This window comes from Fimicolochytrium jonesii (assembly GCF_025526975.1).
Source record: "Fimicolochytrium jonesii strain JEL569 chromosome Unknown EV422scaffold_9, whole genome shotgun sequence".
NCBI classification, from domain to species: Eukaryota; Fungi; Chytridiomycota; class Chytridiomycetes; order Spizellomycetales; family Powellomycetaceae; genus Fimicolochytrium; species Fimicolochytrium jonesii.
In genome coordinates, this window is record NW_026515676.1 from 231055 (window position 1) to 257080 (window position 26026).

A 26026-nucleotide genomic window follows, 5' to 3' on the forward strand; every position below is an offset into this window, starting at 1 on the left:
AAGCGGAAGTGCATCTCATTGGCTCTACTTACGCTTACGGTCCTGATAACACCCCAATTCAAAGTCCACTCGACGGACCCCCTCAAATGTCCGGTGGCACCCACACCCCAACCTCCCCCCGCACCTCCATAGCCCACCTCGTCGCAGCCGCAGAACATCTCGAGCGCTGGGACCACCACGACTCCAAAACCGGTAGCCCCACCGACGACTCCACCACCACGACGGCAGGGAAGCGACGGGCGGTCGCGGGCTCGGGCAGTGTGTCCGCAGCGGGGTCACGAAGGGCGTCGCGGTCGAGTAGTCCCGATCGGAATGATGGCGCGGGAGACGGTGAGAATAGTAGTAGTAACGGCAATGGGAATGGGAATGGAACCACTACCGGTGGAAGGAAGAAGAAACCACCTCCAGCGAAACGCAAAGTAACCCACGCATGCATTTTCTGTCGACGGAGCCATATGACATGCGACGACCACCGGCCTTGTAAACGGTGTATCAAGAGGAAGATAGGGCATTTGTGTCGGAATGACGAGAAGAGTGGTGGTGGTGGTGGGGGTGGTGCTGGTGGTGCTAATAGCGGAGCGGTGGATGCGCATCGTGGGATAGGGTCAGAGGACGAGCATACCCAGTCGTTGGATGTCGGCACCGGGTATACGGGCGAGGTGGTGGATGTCGGGCCGTCACCACGCACGTATCTGGACATGGCGGACCTAGGCGCGGCAGCTGGGGTGGTGCCGATGAGCTCCATTCTGAACCCTGCCCACGCCAACAGCAGCAACAGCAGCGCGGCAAACGATATAGTCAACCTACCTTCAACGCAGGTGTTGAACGCCAACATGGCCAGCGCGTTGGTTAACATCGACGCTATTTCACATCACCAGCAACAACAACATCTCCCGCATCAGCATACGGCACCGACACACCTGCCGAGCTATGCTGCGTACGATAACGGGTTCGCGCATGCAGGCATGTCTGGGTTCCCGCACGTGTTTGCGTCAGCGAGTATGGGCAACGAGTTTGCAGTCTTGTCTGATTTCTTATCGAGTTGGGACGGCACGCTGGACGGCATCAACCAGCAGCAGACCCTGGGCGTCGGATACGAGGCCCTCGAGGGGTTGGTACAAGAACCCCAGGACGGCGCTCTCACCACCGACCCCGCCCTCCCGCAACCCCCACCAACAACAACAACCACCACCGGCCGAAAATACTCTGACACCTCCCTCAACGGCACCAAACTCTCCTCCGCCGAGCGTTTCATCCTCACCGCGGCCGACCCCAACGACGGCCCCAACGAAGACCGTCTCCACTCCATCATCCTTGCCAAAATCGACGCAGGGCTTCTCAAACCCTACAACTACATCAACGGCTACACCCGCTTGCAGAAATGGATGGACACGCACATGTCCGCCCCATCCCGCCAACGTATCCTCCACGTACTCGGCATGTTCCGTCCCCGCTTCCGCCAAGTCGCGCAGAGTCTCACCGACTACGACCTCGTGATGGTCGAAGAAGCCTTCGAGCGGCTGTTACTAGAATACGACCGCGTGTTCTCAGCCATGGGCATCCCCGCCTGTCTCTGGCGGCGCACGGGCGAGATCTACAAAGCCAACAAGGAATTCGCGAACCTTGTCGGACTCGAAGGCGGGGAACTGAGGGACGGGAAGGTGAAGCTGTATGAGTTGATGGATGAGGATTCGGCGGTGAATTATTGGGAGAAGTATGGGAATATTGCGTTTGATGCGGGGCAGAAGGCCGTGCTTACTAGTTGTGTGTTGTTGCCGAGGAAGGGGAGTAAGAGTATTACGGTGGGTGGGACGCCGACGACGACGACGGGGGAGCCGCAGGAGACGAGAGGCGAGCATTGCTGTTTTAGTTTTACGATTCGGAGGGATAAGTATAATATCCCGTTGCTGGTACGTCGGGAGTTTATGTTCTCTCTGTTCGTCGTGCTTTTTGTCTTGGGGCATCAGATAAGTGACCTTCCGTTTCTTCATTAGATTGCAGGCAATTTCCTCGTCGTACGCAGCAACAGCGCCACCACACCGGCTGCCCAATAACACCGCGGAGAATCAAATGCGGCACGCAAGATACCCCCCCACATACTCCAGACTATTCCCCGCGCCCCGCATGTATTCAGCCCAAAACGACCGTCTCACCATATGCGTATTTCAACATTATTAGACAACAAAACATGGGCAATATGCGTAACTGTCCGGCTCGCTGCACTTTGAGGGGATGCTTGTTGCACTGGTTTGAACCGAGGGGTTTGCCAACTGCGCTGGGGGGAGTCCCACACCAAAAGTCCGGGGTACCACCGAGGGACTAGGAAACTCGCGTGGGATGTCAATCCTCACAGCTTAAGTTCGCTTCCGCGTCCCCCCCTAGTAAACAGAGCAAGGCCTTCTGCGGTGAATTAGAACTCCTTCCCACGCGATAGCTGCTCAGGACCTGACAGACTTCTTGGCCGTCCGCATTCCGCTCTGACAAGCGCAGAAGTACCCCTCACTATCACGGTGAGGCGGCGGGGCGACTCGGTCGAGCCCATTGTGTTGCGGCAGAGCCGCGTTCCGCGAAAACACAAGCGGCAGTGTTCTACGCAGATGTCGCCCTTTGAACTGGGGCAACCATGGCGCAAGCTCTTGTACGTCAAGCAGGGGTTTCCTGATAACTATGTCGACAAGACGTTCTTGGATGCTCTGCAGAAGAATGGTAGGCGCGGCGGATTACTTGGACTCGAAAAATTCCGTTCGCCCACGCGCATGCAGCATTACGAGGAGTGAATGCTGGACTCGGCTTGCGCAGCGTATTGCATGGAAGAAATGCCTGAACGGTAGCAAGGGCGAGTAGGAGCGGCGAGTTAATCGAGTCCGTTTGCGGTAGAGGCACCTATCGCAAAAGTCAACAACAGCGAGCACTCGTGGTTTGGTGCGAGCGAAGCAAGCCGCAGCCGTTGTGTAATATCTCGCCGCCCAAGTCGAGGCCGGAGTTTGTGGATAGCGAGAAAGTGGCGGTTTATTGGACGAATATGGGGGAGGTGGCGATGTTGTTTCTATGATGTTCATCCCTCCCAACCATCTCATCAATCACCCTTCCGCGCCTATGCATCGCTCACCCGACTCACGTCCTTCATTCCCCATCCAGTGAACGTGCGCGCCCACAAGTACTGGCCCACCGTCCTCCGCACCTGCGCTGTCTCGCAGCACATCAGCGGGATAACAGCCTTCATCGCCGTCTTAGTGCATCGCTACTCCGGTGTCCTCGCGCCGGACCGGCTAATGATGTGGGATGCAGTGGGACGCCCTCGCCGCTTCGGACAGGTGGCGAGGCGAATCGGTTCAGCGCGGTGGTCGGCCGCACCCCGGATCCTTTCGGGTCCTGGTCATGCAGGCGGTGTCATTCTCGTTTGGTATCAGCGGCGAGTGTGCACTCTGGAACGGATGTTGTGTATGGCGGGCAGGGGCCGGTCATCGACCCTGCTGCACACGAAGGGGTGGGAACAGGGTGTGGCTGCACCAACGTTTTGGGTAGAAACGTATCGGGACCAGTGAACGCAAAAGCCAACGACCGGGTGCCGTCAATGTGCGTACATACATAGTAGTTACTTCGCGAGGAAGGTGGGTTACCTCGCGAGGATTCTAACCCGTTACTTGTGCGTCTTGCGTGGTTCACGCGCGGGCAAGTGACAAATGCGCCGTCCTCCCAGGGAAGTTCCGACTCCCAACTTTTCCCCAAAACCTTGACATTCCGACCCTTCCTACACAGACAACCAACCCTCTTCTCCTACCACCTCACCAACCCACAACACAATGTCCTGGCGCCAACTAGTCCACAATCAACTCGTCGACGCACTCGCAAACAACAAGGCGTTTCAGAAAATAGCGGTGACTACTACGCATAGGTTTAATGAGCTTAGCGGGAAAGGTTGGTATGAATGATGCGGAACGTGGAGACGGAGGTGGGGAGGGGGTGGGGAGGGGGTGCGGGGAAGGAAGGAACGGTGTGAGGGAAGGGGTACTGGAGGAGGAGGGGATATTGGATGCTGGGGAATGGGTAGGGATCGCGGCGAGGTTTGACCGAGGGTTGGAATGGGACAGGTTGGCTGAGCACGTTCTACGGGGGTGAGACGGAAGGGCGGCAGCCAGGAATGAGGTGGGAAACTTATGCTTGGAGTCTCCACGCACGGACTCGGCCGAATTGTCTGAGCAACCCTTGGACTTGGCCCAGGATGTTTTCAAACACTACACCTTCCATTTTCGGCCACCCCCTTACTTACATACTCCCTCCTTCACACAACCAGGCGCCCAAAAAGCAACCCAAATCCAACAAGAGGTCGCCAACCCGGAACAGCTGGAACAGGCCAAGGAGAAAATGATCATTGTAAGTCTCCCTCAACCAATCTCATCAACCATTCGTTCCTACTCAACTCTCTTCTCTCTTTCTCTGTGGATCTAGTTCATGGAAGAGTTCCGAAAGGTATGGATTCGAAATTTGAGAGTGGGAAGAATGAAGGAGGATGATTGGCGTGACTTCCACTGACTGTTTTTTTTTGTGGTATAGGAAATTGGGGAAGGCATCGATAGGAGTTTTGGGCGGAAGAACTGAGATATCTCCACATTCACACACCCACACACACACACACACACACACCGGGGAATCCAGTTCCCCCATTACCTCATACCGCCATCCAAACCTCAAATACGGTTCCGTCCTCTACCGGCGACAGTCTGGTCGCCTCCGCATCACTTAAAGGGCGCCACAAGCTTTCACTGTATATAGTCTTCCTTTACCTCCCCCGGTATCACTTTCCGGTTAATTTAAGTTCTTGTTTGTTGTTCCTGAAGTTTTTCCACTGAATATGAGAAGGAAAATGGAGTCTCTATACCCCACCCTCCGGCGTGATTTGCGCTCCATCATCGATTTTAATTTCAATCAAAAAATAGTCGTATTTCTCTTCCAAATGTATATATCAAATTCTATAAGAGTTCATTCCGCAAAAAAAGGGGGAAAAAAGGGAAAAAGGAACGTAGAGGGTCATATAGGAGGGATGGGTAGGTCGATGGATCTATGTTGACGCATGTTGGGTGCGGGTAGCACGACAAGGCATCGTGACAGGCGTTCGGGGTGTTGAGGCGCGCATAAGGGTGTTCAGGGCTAATCGTCAATAGTCAGCCGTCGCATCTACTTTCGTCGCTGGGCGTTGAGCTCGTCGATTTCCTCTTCCAGGGCCTTGACTTGCTTGTGTTGGGTTTCGAGGTCGCGGTTGAGGCGGTCGCGTTCGGCGATCAACTGTTTGTGTTAGATGGAAGAGGTAGGATGAGCAAGGCCATATGCGAGACTAGTCCATTTGCCAGGCGATTTGAAGTTGACAAAAACTTACCCTCTGCTCCCATTGCCTGAACCTATTCTCCTCCAGCCTAACCTGCTCCGTGAATCGTTTCCTCAACGCCTCCTCCTCCTCCTTCATATTCCCCTCCAGCTGCTTACGCGCGCGGGAGGCTGGGTCATCGTCGGTCCGTCCCTCTGAAGCCAGCTTCTCGGCGCGGAAGTTCTCGTAGTGGGCCTCCTCGGTGCTCGCGATGAGGTCGTGCATGTGCGTGCGGATGAGCAGGTTGCGCAGCTTCTTGAAGTCGCAGTGGGCTTCGTTCTCGACTTCGGCGACGCCCCAGAGATATTGGCGACCCCGGACTTTTTCGCCGTTGACGACAACGTCGGATTCGCTGGCGATTACGGAGAAAGGCATCGCGGACTGTGGAAGATAAGTGTGGTGTCAATTGAAGTGGGCCTATGCTCCCTCCAACTGAAACTGCACGCCAACTTACGAGAATGCTCTGGTTCCGCCTTGTGCTGTCCTCGTCGTCACTCTGCACAGGTGGGCTGTACACTGCAATGTTATGCGCAGCTAAGCAATCTCGGATCTAAGCGACAAAAAGCCTAGATTAGTGCAAGATTCCCTACATCTGAATTTATCTTTCAAATGGAGTTGAAAACCTACCCTGTCCTTGAAAACGGCCAGCTCTCCAGGAGTAATAGTGTCGGCCTTTGCAATAATGGGGATCAGATTGACTCTGCTTCCGAGCTGCTTCATGACTTCGATATCAAGGGGCTTGAGTCTGCACAACGTTTGTCAGTCCATCACATCCAGCCAATAAAACCACCACCCAATAAGCCCACAATCCAAGAACGTACGTGTGTCCAGTAGGCTGAATAAAGTACAGGCAAACGTGCACACGCAAGTCATCCTTCTCCCGTCGTTCAGCCCGACGCTCATGGTGCATGTAGTTGAGGTGCTGCTCGTCAAGGAACTCCACGACAGGAACCCAGCAGTCCTGGTTGTTCACGTAGTCTCCAAAGCCGGGGGTGTCGATGACGGTCAAGCGCACGTTGAAACCTTTCTCCTCGATCTCTGAATGGGGAGTGGGAACATTCGGTGTATCAGCCGTCGCGTTCCTGTTCCCTCCAAGCATTCCCAAACGGCCCTTTCCGCCACGCTATACCAACCTGCGCGGACAACATCGATCTGGACGGTACGTTCGAGCTGCTTTTGGAAACGGTGTTCCGGTCGTTTGTACTCGCGGAGGAGGGTTGTGAACAACGTGTTGACAAAGGTGGTCTTTCCCAGTCCACTCTCGCCTGTGAAGTAGAGCGGGTGAGTTCTAACATACTCCCAGAATTCTGCGCTGTCGCACAACAAAGACTTATAGCAAGCCTCTTCCGCCCTGAATATGCATACCGAGGACCATGACGGTGAAGTTTGCGCCCTTTCGCGAGACGATTTTATGGCGCTGGTTGGGCAGGTTTGCCACACCGATGAGGGGGGCGGCGACGGGAGCCATTGTTGCGCTGGTGTCTGTGTTCGGTGGGTGGTGGTGGTGGTGGTGTTGTTGTGAGAGTGCGTTTGTGAGTGTGGATCTCCCGGCGACGGAATTGCGCTAATGCCGTGAGTGAAAACTTTGCGGCCCGTCGCCGCAGGACCGACGAGAGGGCCGAGAGGAGGACCAACGACCACTTGCGCGTCTCAGTGACTCACTTCAAAGAACGGCCTCAATAAATTCCTCCTCCAGATCACGTGAGCCAAACCTGAGCATCACCCCCTTTCCCAAACTCTTTAGGGTTTAGGGTTAGGGTTGGTAACACCCGCTTGGTTGAGTACAATGGGATGAAGGAGTGGGAAGCGCCGGCTACGTATCCGGGGGGCATGCCTCCTTGATGTTCTCTTATATCTTTCATACCCATTGCCAGCCTCCGCGAAAGAACGAAGAAAGGGAGAGCGACCATATCCGTACTGTACATTAGTTGTTATGGTACGTAGGTTAGTTACCCCAAAAACTCACCAAGTTTATGTTGCTTATTATGGTGTTAAGTGGACGGTAGGGTTATGGTTAGGGTTAGCGTCGTTAGCAATTCCCAATAAAATCTACGCGTTTGGGCCTCGTCCCCCTTGCCCAAACTCCGCTACTACCTTTAGAAAGGCCTTTGGTTCCCACGCCATCATCTTCCACCACGACGCTCAGGTGATGGAACGTTCTCTCGTGCTGCTGTTCTCTCTTGTCCTTCCTCCAACGGGGCGCTCTCCTAGTTCGGAAAAGAGTGGTGAGTGCCATCACTTGTGAGAGCACCCGATGACCAGAAGTCATTTGAATTGACAAGTGACTTATGGAAACGTGGGAATAAACAGTTTGAGCTGTATTAGAGAGCCCAGCTCAAAGGCAATACCCATAGAATATGTTTATGAAAGCCGTGTGTGCGTTACGAAAGCTTTCCCAGATCGCTTAGGGGCGGCAACCAAGATCAACTCGAGCACCGAAAGCTTTGCGGATCCTCTGCCCTAACTTGATTCGTCAGTGCACCTCCTTCCGTGAAGGGAATTGCTGTCACACCGCTCATTGCGTGTCTTGTCAGACACCGACGACCGTACTATGGACATAGGTTGGACACGATTTTATGTAACCTGACGTTCTCGTTATCACCCGGCTAATCGCTGACTTTCGCTTCAAAAGACGTAGGAAGCACGACGGCACGGCTCGTCAAATCAAGTCTGTCGTTTCACGACAGCGACACAAATTCACATACATCCGTCGCATCAGATCTCGACGACGATGAGGACGATGATGGCTCTCCGGACGAAGCTGATGATGCAGATGAGGAGGACGATGAAGACGGGAATGCTGGCGTGTCGAAACGGTTCCGGAAGAAGGAGTTGGAGTTCATGTAAGTGGGCCATCTATGACGGTGTCGCTGTCGACGCGGCCCTGATTATTGGAGTAATTCCAGGCGCATGAACAAAGCAATGGAAGCCCGTAGTGCAGCTGTCATCAAGATGGCTGAGCAGGTTATGGTACGTTGCTCAGCAACCTTCGGCTGTCGTTCCAAGTCCTGGAGAACAAATACTTAACACCTTGCTGGGTTCCTTCGCGCAGAAAGAAGGCAAAGAGACCCTCACGAGGCCGATGACCGCCCCTGCTGGCGGAAAAGATGCGAGGATTAGCGAGGCGGCGGAGGATAGTGAAGGGTAAGTCCGGATGTGCTGGAGCTACATGCATGCCGCAAAGTGTGTTGTGAAAGGCCTGAAGTTCTGATGCATGTTGATCAAAGCCCGCATGCCAAGCCCCGGACGGTGTCCAAAGTGCATGGCAAGCCGCGACAGGTAACAAACCGGAGGCTTTGGGTTCAGTGGTGTGTTTGCCGATTCTCATCTTGGAACATCAGATTCCATCCCGCCCTCAGACAGCCATTCCCTCTCGGTCAGCCTTTCAAAGATCATCTGCCGCCACTTCGGCCACGTAAGTATTATCCCGCATGCCACCCGTACGATCATTAGCTCTAATTTTTTTCCTCATCGCCTGATGCAGTTTGGACGGCAATTCAACACCATCATCTGCAGAAACATATACACCCGCGACTCATAATCCCGCTGGCACACCGAATCCGTCACTCGTCCCTGATCATGACGATGAGGTTGGAGGGGAGGCATCGGTGCGCCTTTTGAAGGCTCGCATGGCTGTTATGCAGCAGGACATGGACCGGCTCGTTATACAAAACACATCGAAGGTACCGAAGCTGACCTCGTAATTCCGAGATTCTCCTTGTATTGGGCATTCGCTAAATCAGTTTTGGATCTTTTAGAACGATACAATAGCAGCGCTCCAACAACGGATCAAAACCCTTGAATCCGAGAATGGCAATTTGAGTCGTTCACTGTGGACGACTGATGCGCAACATAGCCGTGTGCAAGCAAAGATGGAGGAGTTTAAAAAGCGGGCTGAGAATTCCGAAAGCGCCATAGCGAGTCTGAAAAAGGTACATAGTGCGGACTTGCTGTTGATGAGCGTGGCGGTGCGGAACTCGGTTGACCGACTCCCCTACCAATGTAGTCTTTGGATGCACAAACAAGGACCCAAAGACAAAAGGAAACGGAGGGCAATGCTAAGGATGTGCGGTGCGTCACTGATGGGTTCCGTAGGTGATGGTTGTCAAAACAACGATCCTAAAAGCTTCCCCGACTTCTTAAGACTGAACCGAGCATTAGACGAGATTGAGCGACGCAAGCAGATGGCCGCGAAAGCGCAGCAGGAAGCAAAGGTGAGAGAAAACTATGCATCTTACCCACTCGTCGCATCGCTACCTCTCTCCCCAAAGAGCATCGCGGATTTCTTACCTGTCATTGCCATTCCTTTCAAAGGAGAAACTCGAAGAAAGCCAGCGTACCAATGAGAAACTCCTGCACGACCTGCGCCGGGCCACCAAGCAAAAGAACGATCTGCTAATGGCGTTCAAGAAACAGGCTGTTCTTTGTGACGTATTGAAACGGCAAAAGGTAAGCACGGAACACATATCGTTCTGACGGGATGTCCATAGCAATAATGCGGCATGGGTGAGGAGAGTAACGGTGAAACAGTGATTTATTTACCCCTTCCTCTGCTGGTTGACTATAGATCCACATTGAAGCCGCGAAGCTGCTAGATATTGCCGAGCAGGATTTCATGCGCGCTTTGAACTGGGAGAACTCGTAGTCGTATACGAATTCTCCGGACGTATATGCGTTTATGATGTAGTCCATTGAAATAATTGTAGTCCATTGAAATAATTCTAGAATCATGTTACTGACTTGATTTGGCAACATCATCTCCTGGCAGGGGTATCCGTCTTGGCTGACGTCAGTCGTTTCTCTCGACGCACAGTGTGCGATTGCTTGATGGAATGATTTGGTCAAAGCTCGCATAAGGCTCTTATCATCATGGTGATTCGCAGCGTTCTTTGAGGCTCAATGGCATCAGAGTCTGCATCAGAGTAGCTTCCGGGTGCTTTGTTTCACTAATGGATGAGCGAAGAATTTGTCGACGACAAACGACTGTACAGTACAACGCAATAATTAAAATTTCGGCACAGGTACGCGATTCATACAAGAAGTTACAAGACCAGAAGGGAGATGTATATCCAAGAAAACATTTCTATCGCCAAGAGGCAGTGGTGACCCGAAAGCAAGCACATCTACGAGGGGTAAAGGAGAGACAGTCTAAAAATCCGCGTCGAGGGTAAATTCCCGTGACTCCTCGTTCTTCTGCATAACTCCCGCCATCTGGTACTCGCCAACCTTCTTCTCAAAGAAATTCGTCTTGCCCTGCAAGGAGATCAACTCCATAAAGTCAAAGGGGTTGTCAACACCGTATTCCTTGTCGTAGCCCAAAGCCACGAAGAGCCTGTCCGCGACAAACTCGATGTAGCGCATCATCAGCGTAGCGTTCATGCCGATCAGAGCAACGGGTAGGGAGTCTGACAAGAACTCTTGTTCGATCGAAACGGCCTCACGGAGAAGTGCGCGCACTGTTTCGCGCTCCGGCTTGTTGCGGATGAGGGAGTATAGGAGACAGGCAAAATCCGTGTGGAGGCCCTCATCGCGCGAGATGAGCTCGTTGGAAAAGGTGAGGCCGGGCATGAGACCGCGCTTCTTCAACCAGAAAATAGCAGCGAAGGAACCAGAGAAGAAGATTCCTTCTACGGCGGCAAAGGCAACGAGGCGAATGGCAAAGGAGGAAGACGGGTCGGAAATCCAGCGAAGAGCCCAGTCAGCTTTTTTGCGAATGCACGGAACTAACGAATGAAAACCCGCGTGAGTAAGAGCAGATGGTCTCAAAGAGGAATGAAGCCACGCGCTTACCGGTCTCCAGAGCGTCAAAAAGGAACTCCTTCTCCTTGGGATCTCTGATGTAGGTGTCAATTAACAGGGAGTACATCTCAGAATGGATGTTCTCGATCATGATTTGGAACCCATAGAAGCATCGAGCCTCTGCAATCTGCACATCATTCGAGAACCGTTCGACCAAGTTCTCGTTGACGATGCCGTCGGACGCGGCGAAGAATGCCAGAACTCGAGAGATGAAAAAGCGCTCGTTGTCGGTCAATTTGTGGTCCCAGTCGCGCATATCCTTGGATAGATCGACTTCTTCGGCGGTCCAGAAGGAAGCTTCGGCCTTCTTGTACATTTGCCACACCTGAAATAGAACAAATGTTGACCAATAAGCGAATGCTCCATCGCTTGAGGCACAGCAAAACGAAAACGTACCTCATGGTATTGAATTGGGAACAACACAAATCGGCGCGCGTTAGGGGTCAACAGAGGCTCATTATCCAGATTCGGCGCTGAGATGACTCCAGACGGTGCCGCAAGCTCGCCTTTGGATGGAACGCGCGCAACATTTGCGACTGTGCTTTGTTCCGCGGTCGGCGACCCAGTTGGGGAAGCAACCGGCGACGAGCCGTTTCTTGTGTGTACGTCGACCATTGTGAGGGGTGCGAGGACTTTGTGAGAGAACACCGAAGCTTGACTTGCGTTACGGGGAGAGACGCCTGCTTCCGTTGATGTAAACCGAAAGCGTTCAAAAGGAATTGGAAGTCCGACTGACTGCTGTGCGGATAAAGCGATTGCGGAGTATGCGGAACGTGCGTTGGCTTTCAAAGAGACTGTGGGATATGGCGATACCGCCGTGCTTTTGCAGAGAGTTCACAGGAGTTGAGCGCGGACTGTGTGCTTGAGTTCTGATTGTGAAAACAGATGGCGAGGAAGAAGGAGGGGGTTTGAGTGCGCTGGAAGGGAAGGCAGGAGAGACGGAACGCTTCACCATTTGTCAGTCCGAACAGCCAATCCGTCCGAACCCAAACGCCCCTGATTCGTTCCGGTGGCTGTGCATGCCATTCGTAAATGAACTTTCCCGTCAATGGCGCCAATCCCGGATGGGGATGTATTTATACTGTATCGCTCGAGTTCTGGTGGGATTTCGTTTCTCGCATCAAATACACCCACCCCGAACACGAAAGATGCCTCCAAAACGAGCCCGCAGGGGCACCGCAAAGGAGCCCCACTCCGAACCCGCCTCCGACAACGAAGCCGACGGCGACACAGTCCCGCCCGCCGCCAAGACCGTCAAAACAACCCCCGCCGCCACAGTACATGCCAACGCCGACGCGCAACATACCACCCCGCAGGCGTTCAGCTTGCAGCTGGAAGGGAGGAAGAAGTTGAGTATTTCTCAGGTACATATGTGATGGGGAGGTGGGAGAGTTGGGAATGTGCAGGGTGGGAATGACTTTGTGTTATATAGTTCAAGGGCAAGACGCTGATTGATATCCGCGAATGTGAGTACTCCGGTTGTCATCTTGGGCTCGCCATCGTGGGGTAGACGATCATGACTGATAAACGCTCGAGATCAGATTATCTGGATAAATCGAGCGGGTCGGAGAAGCCCGGGAAGAAAGGTAAGTATTCCCCAACCTGTTTTATTTGACTCGAGTTGCTAAAAGTTCGGTTGATCGCCGGATGTGACGTGCTAACGTTCTTTCCGCCGAAGGCATAGCAATCCCGATCGAGTCGTGGGAGATCATCAAGTCGAAGATCGGCGAGATTGACCAGGCGGTTAAGGATTTGGAGGGTGCAGCGGCGGAGTAGGGGTTTGCGGGTGATCCACTGAGGCGCTGGTTGTCGTGTGTTCGGATGGTTGGCAGGTATTGTAGCGCGAGCCGGCGACAGGTGTTAGATATATAGGTGTATGAGTATAGGGGTCCCGGGCGTAGGTCTAGATTCACTCAGTGCGGCCGTATGATTCCAAAAATGTATATATATGTAAAACACAAACATCGCAATGTTTGCCAGTATCATAGCGTCGAACTGTCCGTCCCGTCGGAAAGATCCATCCGACCCCTACAGTAACGACCCAACATCGGCACTACCAAAATTGGCAAAACCACCTGCCACATCTGCCCCAATGCCTCCCCGCCACCACTCGTGATCGGCTCTACCTTTAGCGTCGACGTCGCCGCGGCCTTCCTCGTCGCCGCCGTACTGCTTGCCCCACTACTCCCCCCACCAAAAGGCGGAACATGAGTCGTCTCCGCACACCTCGTCCCATTCCCACCCACCCCATTCAACAACCCCCACAACACCCCAGAATATAATAGAGTCATTACCACTACACGCCCGATTCAGCCTGCCACCTATCAGACCGATAGGTTGCCCACTTACGCCCGTCAGCCTGCCATCCTGGATAGCAGGCAGACGACAAGATTCGCGCTCTATACTTGCTGCTGACTGTTTGCGAAGCTTGACTTACACTCTGAAGTCTTGAATGCCGGTTTGTCGGCAGGCATGTTGTGAATGCATAAGATGAAACAGATCCATTGACGTGACAAGTGGCGTAGGTTCAGATCCATCCACTCGTGGGTGCTAGTTGAGAAGAGAAAGCTTTCATCAGCTCTTTCAAAGCCCGGAGTAGCCAATGTGACAGCACAGACCTGACCTCCGATAGTCTCCACAATCCTTCTCAAAAAAGAACTCTGTAACTTCCAACGCAGAGGTCGGAACCCCCTCCCCAAAGCGATTACAAACATCAACGCCTTGCTTGGAGGTTTCTTCCGAGCTTATGCGGAAGTAATGCGCGCGCAAATTGAAGAGGGCAGCGATGGAACCCCGAGAGCTCAGAAAAAAGAGTGGTAAGGCAAAGGGTCCCCGAAGATAGAGAATGTACATAGGTCCTCTCACAGACCTTAATAAGCCCCAGCAGGGTGAAGCGTCCACGCTCAAAGGTACAAGAAGAGGGAGAGAACAGCGGAAACCAGAAACGGCCCCAAAGAGCAAGCCATGCGCCAAACCGTGCCGATAGATACATACCACTGCGGGTAGCCCTTCCCCATCTCAGGGCGATGAAGCGACGTGTTCCCAGGTGTTCGCCGAGAACGCGTCAAGGGCGTCCACTTTCTCAGAGACTTCCGTTGCCCTGTTTCTCCGCACGGTTCCGCCTCTGCATGCAGCAACCACCCGCAGCCGGACCAGCTCCTTCCTCGTCGCTTCATGTCGCCGGCGGCCACCGCTCCCCACGCCGCTATCAGACGGACAGGCCTGCAGCGTGACGTCCTCGGTAAGTCCTACTCTCCGTAGCAAAAGAAAGCACACCATTCTCCGCCCACCCGCGTTCTTGCAGACTCTCGTCGTGACTGAACAACCCCCTCTTCATAAGATCTCTACCGAGCCCTCCACCGCGCCATCCGCCAGAAACCCGAAAGCGCCCGCTCCCACTTCTACCACCATGTGCAGACGAAATTCAGACAGGACGCCGCGTCCGTGACCGTGAAGGATATCACCACCATCGAGTACCTGCTACGACGCGGGAGGAGGCAGTTGGAGGTGCTGAGGAGTGATGCTGTTGTTGACATACATTAGGGAGAAAGCGAGAAGTGGGGCAAAGGAGGAGTGTTATGCTTAGCTACGTAGGGGTATGGTTTAATTGATGTTTTGGGAGGGAAGGCCGGCTGCAAGAAGGAAGGGGTGTGGATTCACCCAAGTGTACATAGATAGAGGGGCAAGCAGCATGGAGAAGAGGCGATGATTGAGATTCCACGTACGAGGAAGCTGCTCCTTGACTGCACATCGATTTTCTCGGTGTTTGTGTGTGCCTGCACGGAGATGGCAAGGGAGGCCGTTGGGGTTGGGTAGTGGGAAGCAAGCCACGACCGTCTGGCGCGGTTTGTCACCGTTCATGTTCAGCGACCAGCTGCATTCTCCAACTCCTTTTGGGACTCAGCTTGATCTTGAGGGCTTGTTGCATGCAACGGAACTCATAGAACATTCACCGTCTCGTTCGGAGTAGCGCCGATTGCATCGCGGCGGCGGCAGAACATGCCAAATCAATCCGGAGCTACGGGTAAGACCTCTCCCGTCCAATATGACGACGTCGAACACACACACATCCGTCACATCCTTCAACGTAGAACCAGAAAGGAATGTGACAAAAACATATACAATGTTTGCAAAAAAGACCCCCCTTCAACATGTACATGCCTTACGCAAAAACACCCATCCAGCTACCCAGTCCATCTCCCCCATCTTCTCCCCACCTCATCCGTTAACAACAGCCCCACCATTGGGATGCAAAGTCTGCCCACTGATATACGTCGAATCCGGGCCCGCAAGGAACACATACGACGTCGCAACCTCCGCCGGCTGCCCAGGGCGCTTCAACGGGACCGTCGTCCCGAACGACTTGATGCTGTCCTCCGTCATCGTTGCCGCGCTGAATTGAAAAGAGGGGAGTGGAGTTAGCCGCCCCCCGCTGAAATCATCCCCGACTGATTCCAACCAGCAAACACTCACATCAAGGGCGTCCAAATCGGACCGGGCGCCACAGCATTCACACGGATCCCCTTCTCGGCCAGCTGCAACGCCAGCGAGCGTGTGAAGGCCACAATGGCTCCCTTGGTCGACGTATAGCTACAAGCGAAAATCAACACATGTCAATAAACAACCCTCTCAAACTCAACGCGGGTGTCAACCAACTCACTCGAGAAGCGTAGGATGCCCCTTGTAGTGATTCACACTCGTCGTGTTGATGATCGCCGACCCAGGCTTCAGGTGCGGCAGCGCGTGCTTGCACAGGAAGAACTGGGAGTAGATGTTGACTTTGAAGGTTCGGTCGAGCTGCTCACTGTCACATCACCCGTAGTATCAGCAACACATGTTCATCTCATGTGAAGGAGGGGGGGGGGGGGGGTGACATACGCAGAGATATCCGCCAAACTCGGCACCTCCTTCTGCGTCGCGGCGTTGTTGACGAGGATCTCGAGGTGTCCGTATTCCTTGATCGTCCGGTCGATAATCTCTTTACAGTTCTACAACCAAAAAAAAAACAACCCCCATTAGCATCCCCCTCCCAAATCACAGTGCCCGTTGATGTGATTGATTGGTTAACGCACCCCCTCATCCGCAACATCCTTCTGAATCAACAAACACCGCCTCCCCTCCGCCTCCACCAGCTTCCTCGTCTCCTGCGCGTCGGACTCCTCCTCGGGGAGGTACACGATCGTCGAGTCCGCGCCCTCCTTGGCAAAGAGGACCGCAACCGCCCTTCCTAAACCCATCAAAAAGGTTTCAACATCCCCCGCGGGGGAAAACACAACGAACAACGGTGTGATGAGCAAAACGCACCGATCCCGGAATCACCCCCGGTGATGACAGCCACCTTCCCGCGCAGCTTCTCCGCGCCGCGATACTCCGCGAGCTGCGGCACCGCGGCGCCCGTGCCGACCGGGAGGGTGGACGTGTGCGGCTGCGGGTGCAGGTGGGATTGCAGGCCGGGGGAGGGCTGGGTCTAGGCGTGTCGTGACGATATAGACGGGTTAGGAGGGGGGGATGAACTTGAGTTGTGATTGCAAATCATGATGGGTTCTTTTTTTGGGTTTACCTGCACGGGGGGCTGCGAGCCCGCTTTGTACTGCTCTGCCGACATCCTGGTATATGTTCTTCGTTTGGGTGCTGGTGTTCCTTCGTATATGAATGCGTTCGCGTGTCGTTTGTCGCAAATGTAACGGATATGCCGGGATTATACGACGGGAGCGTGAAATCCCTGCTGGGGGCGTTTATATACGCATGAACGCAAGGATATGGGACGGAGGTGTGGCGGGGCCCCCATATTCCATATTCGCGGGGAATCCGCTCATACAGCGCTGGTTTTGCGTAATTATGACCGCCCCTCGCCGCGTATACGCAGACGCAGCCCCGGGGCACTGGAAGAGCACGCAATGGAATGGGAAAGACAGACAAGGGGGGGGGAGGGAGCGGAAAATGCCGCCCGATTTGCGAAAGGTAGGCGGAAAGTGCCGTCGTGACGTCAATTTCGGCGCAGAGGGAAACACGAAGGGCGAATTCCGACAGCGCGTTCACGCTGATTTGACAGTGTCTGCATTTTTTTCACATTCACCCCCACCCGAAAACGAATCAATCGGAAGGGAAAAGAACACATCACACAGGGGTATACTATATTTCTTTTTCGCCAAAATGAACACGAATAGAATACAATGAAAAAACCGCTCCCTCAACATCGACCGCGTATAACTGTAACTATGAGGGAGTTGGGGCGGGGGATGCTGACACTAGTACCCGGCCTTTTGGAATCTCGGGGGAATCTCGGGCGGGGGGGCTGTCGTTTACTTTCCGTTTCCTTTTTGCTTTCGGGACCGCTTCCGATCTCAATACCGGCGGAAATCAAAGATGCTCTGCAGCTCGCTGACAGTGAGCCACACCCATTCCTATCACAGACACAAAAGAAAGGGGGGGGGGGCCTCGGTCAGCATCAGCACACCATCGCCACCCCGCCCCCCCCCCCCCCCTCGAAAACCACAAACACGCTCGCACAAAGAAACTCACCTCCTTATTCCGCCTCCACTCCCTCCTCACAACCGCAAAAAACAAACACTCCCCCACAAACCCCACCCACATCCCCACATCCACCCACGACGCCCACCCATGCAGGTCGGGTCTCTCCGTCCTCGCGCCGTCATACCTCCCCTCCGCATCGGCCACCCGCTTCCATTTCGCCGCACTGTCATCCGCCTCCAACCACCACCACGGCGGGACCGCACACACCCTGCTCTCGTAGTTCGCTCCTGCTGGGCCGTGCATCACGACCGCGTCGATCGCGCGGGTGAGCACCCCCGGCTCGACCATCCAGGGGACGTAGCACGCGCCCGCGGTGAGCAGGAGCAGTTTGGTGGTCCAGGTCGGGTGGTGCCTGCGGCGACGGCCGGTGGGGGTTGAGGAGGAGGTGCGGCGGGAGGGTGGCGGGGAGGGGGAGGGTGCGGTGCCGGACAGGATGAGGAGGATCAGGAGGGGGATGGGGAGGTGTTGGAGGAGGGAGAGGGTTGTTGAGAGGTAGAAGAGGAGGGGGGGTGCGGGGGTTGGGTTGGGGAGGTAGAGGGGGGGTGGGAGGGTGGCCGAGTCGAAGGGGGTTGTTGTGGGTGGGTTGCTGGGGTTGGGGAGAGTCATGGGGCGGGTTACTTTTATGAAGGAAGGAAATTGGAGAAAAGGGAGTGGATTACATACGTAGCCAACCAGATTCCAAACAGATTCAATCCCCACAACACACACCCCGCAAACGGCCAGCTCGCAAACACCCGGCCCCAGAACCCGTCCCACATACATCTCCACCACGAGCATGTGCAACACCTCGACCCACCACGCCGCGTATCCTCATCGTCTCCGAAAACACTATCATCGTCACGGGGGATCCCTTCCAGAAGTGCTTGCTCCTCGCTCGCGTCGATGGACCGGTGGGCGCGGGATCGGTGTGGGGAGGTTTGGGCGCTCGTGCGGCGGCTAGCGGCGGCGGCGGAAGCGATGTTGGTCGCGCGGAGGGTGGCGGGTGAGGGGGTGTGCTCGTCGTCGGTGGACGGGTCGGGGATGAGAAGGGAGACGGAGGGTGCGCGGGAGGATGGAGTGGTGGATGAGCCGTAGGCGGGGTAGGAGACTGGGCGGCGGGGAGGGATTGAGGAGGAGGAGGATCGGGGGTCGGGTGGTGGGTTGTCGGTGGCTGTATTGTTGTTTACGGGTCCTCTCATCACGACTGTGGGGAGATAGACGTGAGCATCACCGAGTTTCATCTGGGTGCGAGACAAAAGGCTACTTACATGAAGAACGATGCTGCAACTGATAGTTCAGTGCCAGAGTGAGCAAAAGCGTCGCGAAACTCCTCAGCACTGCCGAACTGAGCAACAGCCATGCATCCATGATCTGCGGTTCAACAGTCGCCTCCTTCTTTGAGCCCGCTATCGGTTCCACAATGATGGGCGTCGTTGATCTCTGATGTGGCAGATCCAGTGTGTATCGTACAAAATCTATCAAGAAGCTGGAACGAATTGAGAGGGAGGAGAAAAAAAATGATGAGAGTTAGATGGTTGGTCGCTCTGCTCGCGGCAAGGAGTTTGGGCTGCGACGGCGGAGCCCGCTTCGCTCGCAAAAGATCTGACGTTCGGTAAGGCTCACTAAGAGATGCGGTGAGGGGGGCATTGCGCCTTTAGAGCAATGTTGCTCGCTCCGCTCGCGCTTCGCTGTCGCCCCCCGCTCGACGCAAATCCATCAGCCTCCGCCTACACTCCCTCCCATCCCCCTCTCGCCACTCACCTCACCCCCAAAACCGCAAACCACGCACTCCACCATCCATTCCTAACACTAGCGTCCCCAATCCGCCGATTGAACACCCTGGCGCCATCATACCTCCCCTTCACGACCCCCGCAAACACCACGCTCGTTAGTCCGATGATCAGAAACGTGAGCGAGACGTTCGGATTGTGCAGTTTGGGGCCGGGGGAGGAGGGGGGCGGGAGGGAGGAGGAGGGGTACGGGCAGGTGGGGAGCGGGTGCCCGGAGAGGATGTCGTAGGGGAGGGGCATTCTTGGCCGTATCTCTGAGAACGGGCGCTGCAGCTGAAGCGAGGGAGGGTGGGTGCTGTTGGTTGTTATGAGGGACGGTGGTTGGAGGGAGTCTGTGGGTTGCGTTGGTGCTGCTGTCCAGGTATACAGTAATAGTTGGGTGTGTTTTGCGAGCGAGCGAGAGCCCCCGTGGAGAAGCGCCTTCCGAGTCCCGCCCGACACGCCAACGTCACCCTCAACGCCCTCCACGACGCGTCAGATGCCCCCTTTCTCTCTCGCTTCCCCCCTTCTCGCTTCCTGACGGAGAGCTGTGTCCATGCAAGCAATGTCTTTTTTTTATGAGTTATCCAACCCCATCTCTATGATATCCCGCCACCCCGCTGTCTAAAACGCAATAGATACTCCAACTACCTAGTCCCCCCCCCCCACACATCTTCTACCCACTAGCAACCGCCACCGTCTTCTCCTCCTCCCTACTCTCTATCCTATTCTGCACAGTGAAAGACCCTTGCAAATGCGTCCTAACCACTCCAGCAAGAAGGATGAGCGAGAAGGGCACATCCGGGTTCCCGCTCGTGCTCAACTCGATCCATTTCTTGAGGTCTGCGCGCATTTGGGATTCGGAGATTCCTACCGATGGTCTATGATGAATGGGGGGGCGAGAGTACGTTAACTGTTGTTGTTCCCGAAACGTAAGACGTAGCACCCAGGTGATAAACTTACAACCCCCGCGCATCAACAGCCGCCTTCACCTCCTCCACACTTAGATCCTCAAACCCTTCCTGCAGCAACAACTGATCGTCCCTGCGGATATACTCCTCATGTTGGCGGAGGACGCGTCTCAAATACGGAGCCGGGCCGAAGCGCCAGATGCCGAGGTATTTGTTAAAGTCGCGCAGTTGGGAGCCTTTTAGGTGGGTGATGTGGAAGTATTGCGGTTGCGTGTTGGCGAGTTGGAGGAGGAAGGCGTCGGTTGTCAGGGATGAAGGGGAGACCTGTGGGGAGAGGACGGGGGGCATGTGGGTTTGTCAAGATGTCTCATGCAAGGGGCTCTCGAGTACGAAACATACGTTCTGTCCACCGACGGATTCACCATCGTTGATCTTCTCAACCACAGTAAACCCCAGCTCCTGCCGAATGGACTGCAACCGTTTCGTCTTTGCTTCCTACAAAAATTCCAAAATCTTGTCAGTCAAGAAGTAATCCACACAACCATCTCACATTTTTCCTCCATTCTCTTACCACTTGCTCAGGAGTAAGGCACGGGCTAGGAACGATCCCACGAAGCAGCAAAAACGGAATGGCTTCTCCGAGAAACACGCAGCAGAACACAAAAGGAATCGCTTTCCAGAAATCACGCTCGTTCTTCTTAATCTGTAAAACGGTCAGATACTCCACTATGAGACACTTCATTCCACCAACCGTGGGGTAACATGTAGATAGACGCACCAAGAAATACTCCTTCCTAGTCCACTCATACCCCTCCACCGTATTCCTCCTCTTCAACTCCTTGCACTCCTTCGTCTCCGCCATGAAGATCTTCCCGCCCGCGATGATCTGCTTCATCATCGCTTTGGACTTTTCAAAGAACTCTTTTGCTTTCTCGCCCAGGCCCGGTGTTGCCACTGCAGAGTCGGAGCTGGGCTTTTGGACGACTTGCGTCCGCTTGACGGTGGTGGAGGGGCGTTGGGTGGCGGAGTTGGGGGTTGAGGTTATGGAGCGGTATGGTCTGGAAGAAGGACGGGAGTTGAGTTGCAGTTGCAGTTGTCAGGGTCATATTCGATCCTCCGCCCGTCGGCTGGAATGGGCACAAACATACCGAGCTAACGCATACGAGGTTGGTAATCCGGTGAAAGGTCGAGAGGCGCCGAGTCCCAAGAGAGAGCGCTGCGGGGCGAATGCCAGCCTGCCCATGGCTATGTGTTGCTTGCCAACTCTTATTACCGTTGTTGCAGTCATTGTGGGCTGGGAGTTGCGGAAGCTGCGGGAGTTTGGACTGTTGAGAAGAAGCGCTCCGTTCTGCTCCTTCGAAGCCGGCTTTCAACAGTACTGTCACTTTCCCTCGCATCCAACAAAACAGCCTCTCCACAGCTTGCCAAGAAGCACCTACATGTTCCTACTCCCAATCCAGGTGATTGTCCCGAATCTACATACATAAACATACCCTCCCGTCGCTCTCACGCCTCTCGAACCAAAAAGCGATAAGAACCTCCGCTAGGGCTCATCAAACCCAATGCGCGCCCGCGACGTCCTCCTCAACATCCTATGGTTCCTCCTCGGCGGCGAAGTGCTCTTCCTGCTCTGTACGTAAACCGCCACCCGCAACCTTCATCTCCAACCTGTTTCGTTCCCCATCCGAAGAACCGTTGGAGTCAAATGTGATTTTGGGATATGCATCGCGGAGACTGACGCTCCCACTCTGTCCATTTTGGTTCTGTGTAGACTGTATCGGCGGGCTGTTGATGATGATCACAAGTACGGGGCCCCCCCTCCCCACCCCCTTGCCCGCCTCCCGTCCCACCCACCCACTCACTCCCCGTTTTTTTGTTTCTTGCCTTTTTGAAGTCGTCGGCATCCCCTTCGGCATCGAAGCCATCAAACTCGGCTCGCTCTCCCTCCTCCCCTTTGGCGCCGCCGTCGGCAACCTCCCCGGCATCCACGGCCTGCGGTTCGTGTTCAATGTGGTGTGGTTTTTGGTTATTGGTGAGTTTGATCGGGATGATTGGGGCGGGGGGAGGAGGGGGAGGGTGTTGATGGATGGGATTGGATTGATGGATGGTTTGCAGGATGGATTATTGCACTGTTTCATTTTCTGCTGTCGTTGATTTTCGCGGTGACTATTATTGGTACGTTCTCCACCACATCAACCGTTTGTATCTGCGAACTCTCCTCATCCAACTCCCGTCTGATGCGCAACCCAACAGGCCTCCCATTCGCCTACGAGCACTGGAAGCTCGGATTCGTCGGGGCGTTCCCTTTCGGCAAAATCATCGTGCACTAAAAGCCCCACCTCAATCCCACACGACACAAGTTTCATAACAAACATCCCCTCAAATTACATACATATCCCCAAGTCGTCATTTACGCAGTTTTTCTCTCGAAAACTGTCAACTGTACATAATCATAATCTCCCACGGCCCGCCAATCCATGTAACCAACCCCCACTACCGTTTTTCTTTACAAATAGTTTATACGGCGACAGACACCGGGGAAGACAGCGTGTCAGTCCAGTTTTGTAGAAAGAGCTTGGGCTTAGTGACCGTGTGGGTCCTGCTCCTGCTGCTCGGGTTCTATCTTGATCATATCGCTGTGGAAAGGTGGAGGGTGAGCATACGGTCCTTTTTATCAACCTGCCGACAGTGAAAGACTGGGAAGCTTACTCTATCCTCAACAACGCGATAGCAGCCTCCGTGGCGGCCTTGAGCGACTTGAGTTTGGACATGGCGGGCTCGAGGACTCCTGCCTTGAGGTTATCCCTCGGAACACCCTTGATCAAGTCGAGGCCGTACCTATAAACAGACAGGAGAGTGTTAGCTGAGATGCGCATTCGCGTCTTTGTACACGGAATGATGCACATACCACTTCAGAGCCTGCTTCGACTTGTCCCCGCCGGCATTCTGCGCGGCGTTGTGGTACGCGCGGAGCTTGGCGACCAAGTCAGTGGCATCCTTCGCGGCATTGACGGCCAATGTCTTGGGGATGATCAGCAAGGCGTTGGCGTATTCCGCAATGGCGAGTTGCTCACGAGATCCCTACAATGTGAAAGGTTGCAAGATCAACACAATGGTTCCACTGGACACACACGAAACTAGAAATGTAGCCATCCACACGATACTCACCAGGGTAGTGGCAAAGTTCTCCAAGTAGATAGAGAGGGCACTCTCGACAGCACCGCCACCAGGAACGACGGCGTTGCTCTCCAGCGTACGCTTGACGGCACACAGGCAATCGTGGACAGATCGCTCCATCTCGTCCAGCATGTAGTCGTTGGCTCCACGCAGGATGATGGAGGCAGAGGAGTGGACCTTGGTGCCCTTGACCAAAATGCACTCGTCGTCAGAGATGCGCTCTTGGACGACTTCTTCGGCGTTTCCAAGGTATGCCGCGTCAAACGTCTCTTCTCCCTCCAAATTTGCCAGTGTTGCGACCAAGGTAGCTATAAAGTGCCAAACAGATCAGCCCATCGCGACGCATCTGTCTATATTCATCCAAGAAAAGATTATGAGACGTACCTCCCGTAGCCTTGGCGATCCGCTTCAAGTCCTCCTTCTTGACACGACGCACAGCCATAGCGCCAGCCTCCACGAAAAGCTTCAGGCACAAGTCATCGATACCCTTGGTGGTAAGAATAACGTTGGCTCCCGTCGCCAGAATCTTCTGGATACGCTCCGTTGTGATCTCAATCTCCCTCCTTCGGATAGCCTCAAGCTTGTCGGGGTCGTCGATAACGATATTGACACCAAGGTGCATACGCGCCTTTTGCAGGTTCATGTCGAGACATGCGATCTTTGCTCCGACGACCTTTGTCTTGATAGCTGTTGACAAGGGCTTAGATACGAGCAACATCTTAGACAGAAGAACATGGCACAGGTACCTTGCGACGCAACAGTGCAGTTGAGCGCGTAACCCTTAATCAGCAGCGACTCCTTGCCAGACTTTCCGTGCGCCTTCAAGATGTTCACAGCCTTGACGGGATACTTGGCTTCTCCCTTGTAGTTCACAGTCTTGACGGCCGTGATAGCATCCACAACAAGATCCGCGAAAAACTCGTCCTCACTGGGAAATCAAAGCGACGGTCAGCACATCACCCACATGGGAGACTTTGAAACACTGCACCCTCTGAACTCACGATCCGATGATCTTCGAGGACATGGTAGTCTTCGCGACATTTATCAGACATTCACGGCCCAAAGCATCCACCTTCACCGTCATCTGATCCACAATGAACTTGACAGCCTCCTTGCTCGCGAGCCTGTATCCAGAGATGATGGTCGTGGGGTGGATCTTGTTCTTTACCAGGTCGTTTGCGCGTTTCAAGAGCTCCGAGGCAATGATGACGACAGACGTTGTGCCGTCTCCGACCTCTTTGTCCTGTTGTTGAGCCAGCTCTACCAGGACGCGAGCGGCGGGGTGCTCGACTTCCAGGAGCTTCAGGATGGTCGCTCCGTCGTTGGAGATCGTCACGTCCTGTGATGGAACAGTGAGCTCGCTGTACACCGGCAGGCAGTGCATAGATCGTGGAAGAGACTCACTCCGATGTCATCCACGAGCATCTTGTCCAAGCCGACGGGACCTAATGAACTTTTCACCACGTTGGCGACAGTAAGCGCAGCCAAGACTAATACGAGTTTGGGAAGAAAACTGATAGTCAAACGTCTTTTCCTAGACAACCCGTCCTGAAGACAAAGAGTCTTACCATTTTGTGCCCTGACTTCAGCACCCGAGGTTCTTGTACCTGCGCAGATCACAAACGGGGCAGTGAAAGGCAACGTTAGTGATCCAATTCGCAGTCCATAAGACGCAGTCCATAAGACATAAAACCCGGACTCCAGCGCGTATGCCTCCTCGTTCCCCAACCGAGCAATAAGGGGAGGTATGCATACCTCCGATAGGCAGCGGGTTTCCCTGTCTGGACGCCATTGTGATCTAAGGGTATGTGTGGGTTGAGATCGTCGCGAGTTGATATTTCCCAGCGGTTGGTTTTTCCTGATCGACGGGTGTAATGCCGTGCTTTGAGGAGAGAGTTGACGGCAGATATAGACGCTGGTATACGCTCTACTTTGCAGTCAAATGGACGTTGGGAATATAATAGATGTTTCGTGGTCGGGTAGGAGCAATGGGTATTGCAGCAGCTCGGACTTGGAAAGTTGCGCTGGTTGGAAGGGTCCGGATGCGAACGGTCACGTGATTTTATTATGTGTGAGTTCTTTTCAGGCACGGAACTAGCAGACGGAATCCTCCAAGCCGAGATCCAACACCGTATACATGATGTATCAAGTTTCTGTATTCTGAGCTCCACCATCGTTCGAATTAGCCTAAGCAAATGTGGCATAAAGTTACATTGCTTCTACGTCGGAGTGGGTGTGTGATGTAGACGACTGTCGGATGCTATCCACAGGCCCGTCTCTTCTCCCTTGTTCTTCAACCGAAACCAGATCATATATCCTCATCCTCCTCATCATTCTCCGACTCGTCTCCAAAAAGATCGTCAGCGGGCTTTCGCGATGCCTGAGGGTGTATCGATCTAGCAGGAGGCACATCCAGATCCTCGTCCTCCTCGTCTTCATCCTCATCGTCATACCGACTACGTGACGACTTCTTCGTCTGTCTCGGCGCATCGTCT

At 54.3% G+C, this 26026-nt stretch overlaps 16 protein-coding genes across 16 annotated transcripts; 8 read left to right on the top strand and 8 right to left on the bottom strand.

The window, feature by feature from the left end:
- Positions 1-86: 86 nt before the first annotated feature.
- Positions 87-2054, top strand: EV422DRAFT_566784 (uncharacterized protein; the record flags this gene model as incomplete). Its single annotated transcript, XM_053072476.1, has 2 exons — positions 87-1910; positions 1995-2054. The coding sequence occupies 2 exons, from the start codon at positions 87-89 to the stop codon at positions 2052-2054; spliced, it is 1884 nt and encodes a 627-aa protein (XP_052926193.1).
- Positions 2055-2326: 272 nt separating this feature from the next.
- EV422DRAFT_428939 (phosphatidylinositol N-acetylglucosaminyltransferase-domain-containing protein) lies at positions 2327-3638 on the top strand. Its single transcript, XM_053067152.1, has 2 exons — positions 2327-2706; positions 3139-3638. The coding sequence occupies exons 1-2, from the start codon at positions 2598-2600 to the stop codon at positions 3543-3545; spliced, it is 516 nt and encodes a 171-aa protein (XP_052926194.1). The 5' UTR covers positions 2327-2597; the 3' UTR covers positions 3546-3638.
- On the top strand, positions 3440-4726 carry EV422DRAFT_428865 (uncharacterized protein). Its single transcript, XM_053067149.1, has 5 exons — positions 3440-3611; positions 3760-3918; positions 4295-4374; positions 4450-4470; positions 4555-4726. Exons 2-5 carry the CDS (start codon positions 3804-3806, stop codon positions 4597-4599), a joined length of 261 nt encoding a protein of 86 aa, XP_052926195.1. The 5' UTR covers positions 3440-3611; positions 3760-3803; the 3' UTR covers positions 4600-4726.
- Positions 4727-4915: 189 nt separating this feature from the next.
- Positions 4916-6953, bottom strand: EV422DRAFT_526624 (Septin-domain-containing protein). Its single transcript, XM_053070156.1, has 7 exons — positions 6728-6953; positions 6496-6627; positions 6184-6400; positions 5990-6107; positions 5817-5912; positions 5375-5743; positions 4916-5283 (listed from the first exon to the last, which is right to left on the bottom strand). The coding sequence occupies exons 1-7, from the start codon at positions 6828-6830 to the stop codon at positions 5176-5178; spliced, it is 1143 nt and encodes a 380-aa protein (XP_052926196.1). The 5' UTR covers positions 6831-6953; the 3' UTR covers positions 4916-5175.
- A 7-nt stretch (positions 6954-6960) lies between these two features.
- On the bottom strand, positions 6961-7368 carry EV422DRAFT_428895 (uncharacterized protein). Its single transcript, XM_053067150.1, has one exon. It carries the CDS (start codon positions 7285-7287, stop codon positions 7060-7062), a length of 228 nt encoding a protein of 75 aa, XP_052926197.1. The 5' UTR covers positions 7288-7368; the 3' UTR covers positions 6961-7059.
- Positions 7236-7889, top strand: EV422DRAFT_428928 (uncharacterized protein). The gene is made up of 3 exons (XM_053067151.1): positions 7236-7298; positions 7359-7587; positions 7688-7889. Exons 1-3 carry the CDS (start codon positions 7296-7298, stop codon positions 7714-7716), a joined length of 261 nt encoding a protein of 86 aa, XP_052926198.1. The 5' UTR covers positions 7236-7295; the 3' UTR covers positions 7717-7889.
- Positions 7452-10145, top strand: EV422DRAFT_526628 (uncharacterized protein). Its single transcript, XM_053070157.1, has 13 exons — positions 7452-7587; positions 7717-7923; positions 7995-8205; positions 8269-8332; positions 8415-8506; positions 8590-8641; positions 8704-8777; positions 8847-9045; positions 9121-9294; positions 9369-9433; positions 9507-9576; positions 9677-9811; positions 9930-10145. Exons 2-13 carry the CDS (start codon positions 7914-7916, stop codon positions 10005-10007), a joined length of 1224 nt encoding a protein of 407 aa, XP_052926199.1. The 5' UTR covers positions 7452-7587; positions 7717-7913; the 3' UTR covers positions 10008-10145.
- A 141-nt stretch (positions 10146-10286) lies between these two features.
- EV422DRAFT_573699 (ribonucleotide reductase m2 polypeptide) lies at positions 10287-12199 on the bottom strand. The gene is made up of 3 exons (XM_053073174.1): positions 11558-12199; positions 11153-11486; positions 10287-11085 (listed from the first exon to the last, which is right to left on the bottom strand). Exons 1-3 carry the CDS (start codon positions 11774-11776, stop codon positions 10511-10513), a joined length of 1128 nt encoding a protein of 375 aa, XP_052926200.1. The 5' UTR covers positions 11777-12199; the 3' UTR covers positions 10287-10510.
- A 51-nt stretch (positions 12200-12250) lies between these two features.
- On the top strand, positions 12251-13395 carry EV422DRAFT_526634 (transcriptional Coactivator p15-domain-containing protein). The gene is made up of 4 exons (XM_053070158.1): positions 12251-12525; positions 12594-12627; positions 12703-12747; positions 12840-13395. The coding sequence occupies exons 1-4, from the start codon at positions 12310-12312 to the stop codon at positions 12935-12937; spliced, it is 393 nt and encodes a 130-aa protein (XP_052926201.1). The 5' UTR covers positions 12251-12309; the 3' UTR covers positions 12938-13395.
- Positions 13396-13406: 11 nt separating this feature from the next.
- On the bottom strand, positions 13407-14251 carry EV422DRAFT_526637 (uncharacterized protein). The gene is made up of 2 exons (XM_053070159.1): positions 13785-14251; positions 13407-13711 (listed from the first exon to the last, which is right to left on the bottom strand). The coding sequence occupies exons 1-2, from the start codon at positions 14012-14014 to the stop codon at positions 13561-13563; spliced, it is 381 nt and encodes a 126-aa protein (XP_052926202.1). The 5' UTR covers positions 14015-14251; the 3' UTR covers positions 13407-13560.
- Positions 14252-14335: 84 nt separating this feature from the next.
- Positions 14336-14704, top strand: EV422DRAFT_495324 (uncharacterized protein; the record flags this gene model as incomplete). The annotated part of the gene is made up of 2 exons (XM_053067808.1): positions 14336-14402; positions 14502-14704. 2 exons carry the CDS (start codon positions 14336-14338, stop codon positions 14702-14704), a joined length of 270 nt encoding a protein of 89 aa, XP_052926203.1.
- A 542-nt stretch (positions 14705-15246) lies between these two features.
- On the bottom strand, positions 15247-17157 carry EV422DRAFT_526642 (oxidoreductase). The gene is made up of 7 exons (XM_053070160.1): positions 16722-17157; positions 16466-16628; positions 16234-16388; positions 16040-16149; positions 15822-15965; positions 15635-15751; positions 15247-15554 (listed from the first exon to the last, which is right to left on the bottom strand). Exons 1-7 carry the CDS (start codon positions 16764-16766, stop codon positions 15380-15382), a joined length of 909 nt encoding a protein of 302 aa, XP_052926204.1. The 5' UTR covers positions 16767-17157; the 3' UTR covers positions 15247-15379.
- Positions 17158-17273: 116 nt separating this feature from the next.
- Positions 17274-19863, bottom strand: EV422DRAFT_578010 (uncharacterized protein). Its single transcript, XM_053073274.1, has 5 exons — positions 19436-19863; positions 18943-19160; positions 18359-18878; positions 17684-18281; positions 17274-17565 (listed from the first exon to the last, which is right to left on the bottom strand). The coding sequence occupies exons 1-5, from the start codon at positions 19702-19704 to the stop codon at positions 17506-17508; spliced, it is 1665 nt and encodes a 554-aa protein (XP_052926205.1). The 5' UTR covers positions 19705-19863; the 3' UTR covers positions 17274-17505.
- A 256-nt stretch (positions 19864-20119) lies between these two features.
- EV422DRAFT_505822 (LETM1-like protein-domain-containing protein) lies at positions 20120-21597 on the bottom strand (the record flags this gene model as incomplete). Its single annotated transcript, XM_053068515.1, has 6 exons — positions 20120-20324; positions 20407-20678; positions 20754-20849; positions 20926-21057; positions 21133-21412; positions 21503-21597. The coding sequence occupies 6 exons, from the start codon at positions 21595-21597 to the stop codon at positions 20120-20122; spliced, it is 1080 nt and encodes a 359-aa protein (XP_052926206.1).
- Positions 21598-21916: 319 nt separating this feature from the next.
- Positions 21917-22684, top strand: EV422DRAFT_566795 (uncharacterized protein; the record flags this gene model as incomplete). Its single annotated transcript, XM_053072477.1, has 5 exons — positions 21917-21986; positions 22126-22158; positions 22249-22386; positions 22470-22529; positions 22608-22684. 5 exons carry the CDS (start codon positions 21917-21919, stop codon positions 22682-22684), a joined length of 378 nt encoding a protein of 125 aa, XP_052926207.1.
- Positions 22469-25511, bottom strand: EV422DRAFT_526657 (chaperonin Cpn60/TCP-1 family). Its single transcript, XM_053070161.1, has 10 exons — positions 25287-25511; positions 25100-25138; positions 24936-25021; positions 24533-24870; positions 24278-24459; positions 23916-24218; positions 23523-23839; positions 23263-23435; positions 23064-23192; positions 22469-22990 (listed from the first exon to the last, which is right to left on the bottom strand). Exons 1-10 carry the CDS (start codon positions 25321-25323, stop codon positions 22936-22938), a joined length of 1659 nt encoding a protein of 552 aa, XP_052926208.1. The 5' UTR covers positions 25324-25511; the 3' UTR covers positions 22469-22935.
- Positions 25512-26026: the final 515 nt, after the last annotated feature.

What these genes read in the sequence shown, in the direction of transcription:
- EV422DRAFT_526628 (XM_053070157.1), top strand. An exon ending in TCTGCCGCCACTTCGGCCAC is followed by an intron (nt 8,778 to 8,846) that starts GTAAGTATTATC and finishes CGCCTGATGCAG; the next exon opens with TTTGGACGGCAATTCAACAC. An exon ending in AAGCGCAGCAGGAAGCAAAG is followed by an intron (nt 9,577 to 9,676) that starts GTGAGAGAAAAC and finishes TTCCTTTCAAAG; the next exon opens with GAGAAACTCGAAGAAAGCCA.
- EV422DRAFT_526637 (XM_053070159.1), bottom strand. Translation starts at nt 14,014, where the DNA reads ATGTACATTCTCTATCTTCGGGGACCCTTTGCCTTACCACTCTTTTTT. An exon ending in GATTGTGGAGACTATCGGAG is followed by an intron (nt 13,712 to 13,784) that starts GTCAGGTCTGTG and finishes CTTCTCAACTAG; the next exon opens with CACCCACGAGTGGATGGATC.
- EV422DRAFT_526624 (XM_053070156.1), bottom strand. Translation starts at nt 6,830, where the DNA reads ATGGCTCCCGTCGCCGCCCCCCTCATCGGTGTGGCAAACCTGCCCAAC. An exon ending in GATCGATGTTGTCCGCGCAG is followed by an intron (nt 6,401 to 6,495) that starts GTTGGTATAGCG and finishes CTCCCCATTCAG; the next exon opens with AGATCGAGGAGAAAGGTTTC. An exon ending in TGGCCGTTTTCAAGGACAGG is followed by an intron (nt 5,913 to 5,989) that starts GTAGGTTTTCAA and finishes TTTGTCGCTTAG; the next exon opens with ATCCGAGATTGCTTAGCTGC.
- EV422DRAFT_573699 (XM_053073174.1), bottom strand. Translation starts at nt 11,776, where the DNA reads ATGGTCGACGTACACACAAGAAACGGCTCGTCGCCGGTTGCTTCCCCA. An exon ending in TCCCAATTCAATACCATGAG is followed by an intron (nt 11,487 to 11,557) that starts GTACGTTTTCGT and finishes GTTCTATTTCAG; the next exon opens with GTGTGGCAAATGTACAAGAA. An exon ending in TTTTGACGCTCTGGAGACCG is followed by an intron (nt 11,086 to 11,152) that starts GTAAGCGCGTGG and finishes TTCATTCGTTAG; the next exon opens with TTCCGTGCATTCGCAAAAAA.
- EV422DRAFT_578010 (XM_053073274.1), bottom strand. Translation starts at nt 19,704, where the DNA reads ATGCCCCTCCCCTACGACATCCTCTCCGGGCACCCGCTCCCCACCTGC. An exon ending in TTTGCGGTTTTGGGGGTGAG is followed by an intron (nt 19,161 to 19,435) that starts GTGAGTGGCGAG and finishes AATTCGTTCCAG; the next exon opens with CTTCTTGATAGATTTTGTAC. An exon ending in GTTGCAGCATCGTTCTTCAT is followed by an intron (nt 18,879 to 18,942) that starts GTAAGTAGCCTT and finishes ATCTCCCCACAG; the next exon opens with TCGTGATGAGAGGACCCGTA.
- EV422DRAFT_526642 (XM_053070160.1), bottom strand. Translation starts at nt 16,766, where the DNA reads ATGTCGGCAGAGCAGTACAAAGCGGGCTCGCAGCCCCCCGTGCAG. An exon ending in GCTCGCAGCCCCCCGTGCAG is followed by an intron (nt 16,629 to 16,721) that starts GTAAACCCAAAA and finishes CGACACGCCTAG; the next exon opens with ACCCAGCCCTCCCCCGGCCT. An exon ending in CGGGGGTGATTCCGGGATCG is followed by an intron (nt 16,389 to 16,465) that starts GTGCGTTTTGCT and finishes TGATGGGTTTAG; the next exon opens with GAAGGGCGGTTGCGGTCCTC.
- EV422DRAFT_428939 (XM_053067152.1), top strand. Translation starts at nt 2,598, where the DNA reads ATGTCGCCCTTTGAACTGGGGCAACCATGGCGCAAGCTCTTGTACGTC. An exon ending in GGATGCTCTGCAGAAGAATG is followed by an intron (nt 2,707 to 3,138) that starts GTAGGCGCGGCG and finishes TTCCCCATCCAG; the next exon opens with TGAACGTGCGCGCCCACAAG.
- EV422DRAFT_428928 (XM_053067151.1), top strand. An exon ending in TCCTAGTTCGGAAAAGAGTG is followed by an intron (nt 7,588 to 7,687) that starts GTGAGTGCCATC and finishes GAGCTGTATTAG; the next exon opens with AGAGCCCAGCTCAAAGGCAA.
- EV422DRAFT_428895 (XM_053067150.1), bottom strand. Translation starts at nt 7,287, where the DNA reads ATGTACAGTACGGATATGGTCGCTCTCCCTTTCTTCGTTCTTTCGCGG.
- EV422DRAFT_526634 (XM_053070158.1), top strand. Translation starts at nt 12,310, where the DNA reads ATGCCTCCAAAACGAGCCCGCAGGGGCACCGCAAAGGAGCCCCACTCC. An exon ending in AGAAGTTGAGTATTTCTCAG is followed by an intron (nt 12,526 to 12,593) that starts GTACATATGTGA and finishes TGTGTTATATAG; the next exon opens with TTCAAGGGCAAGACGCTGAT. An exon ending in GCTGATTGATATCCGCGAAT is followed by an intron (nt 12,628 to 12,702) that starts GTGAGTACTCCG and finishes GCTCGAGATCAG; the next exon opens with ATTATCTGGATAAATCGAGC.
- EV422DRAFT_526657 (XM_053070161.1), bottom strand. Translation starts at nt 25,323, where the DNA reads ATGGCGTCCAGACAGGGAAACCCGCTGCCTATCGGAG. An exon ending in GATCGCCAAGGCTACGGGAG is followed by an intron (nt 23,840 to 23,915) that starts GTACGTCTCATA and finishes GGCACTTTATAG; the next exon opens with CTACCTTGGTCGCAACACTG. An exon ending in AGAACTTTGCCACTACCCTG is followed by an intron (nt 23,436 to 23,522) that starts GTGAGTATCGTG and finishes TTCACATTGTAG; the next exon opens with GGATCTCGTGAGCAACTCGC.
- EV422DRAFT_428865 (XM_053067149.1), top strand. Translation starts at nt 3,804, where the DNA reads ATGTCCTGGCGCCAACTAGTCCACAATCAACTCGTCGACGCACTCGCA. An exon ending in TAATGAGCTTAGCGGGAAAG is followed by an intron (nt 3,919 to 4,294) that starts GTTGGTATGAAT and finishes TCACACAACCAG; the next exon opens with GCGCCCAAAAAGCAACCCAA. An exon ending in TCATGGAAGAGTTCCGAAAG is followed by an intron (nt 4,471 to 4,554) that starts GTATGGATTCGA and finishes TTTGTGGTATAG; the next exon opens with GAAATTGGGGAAGGCATCGA.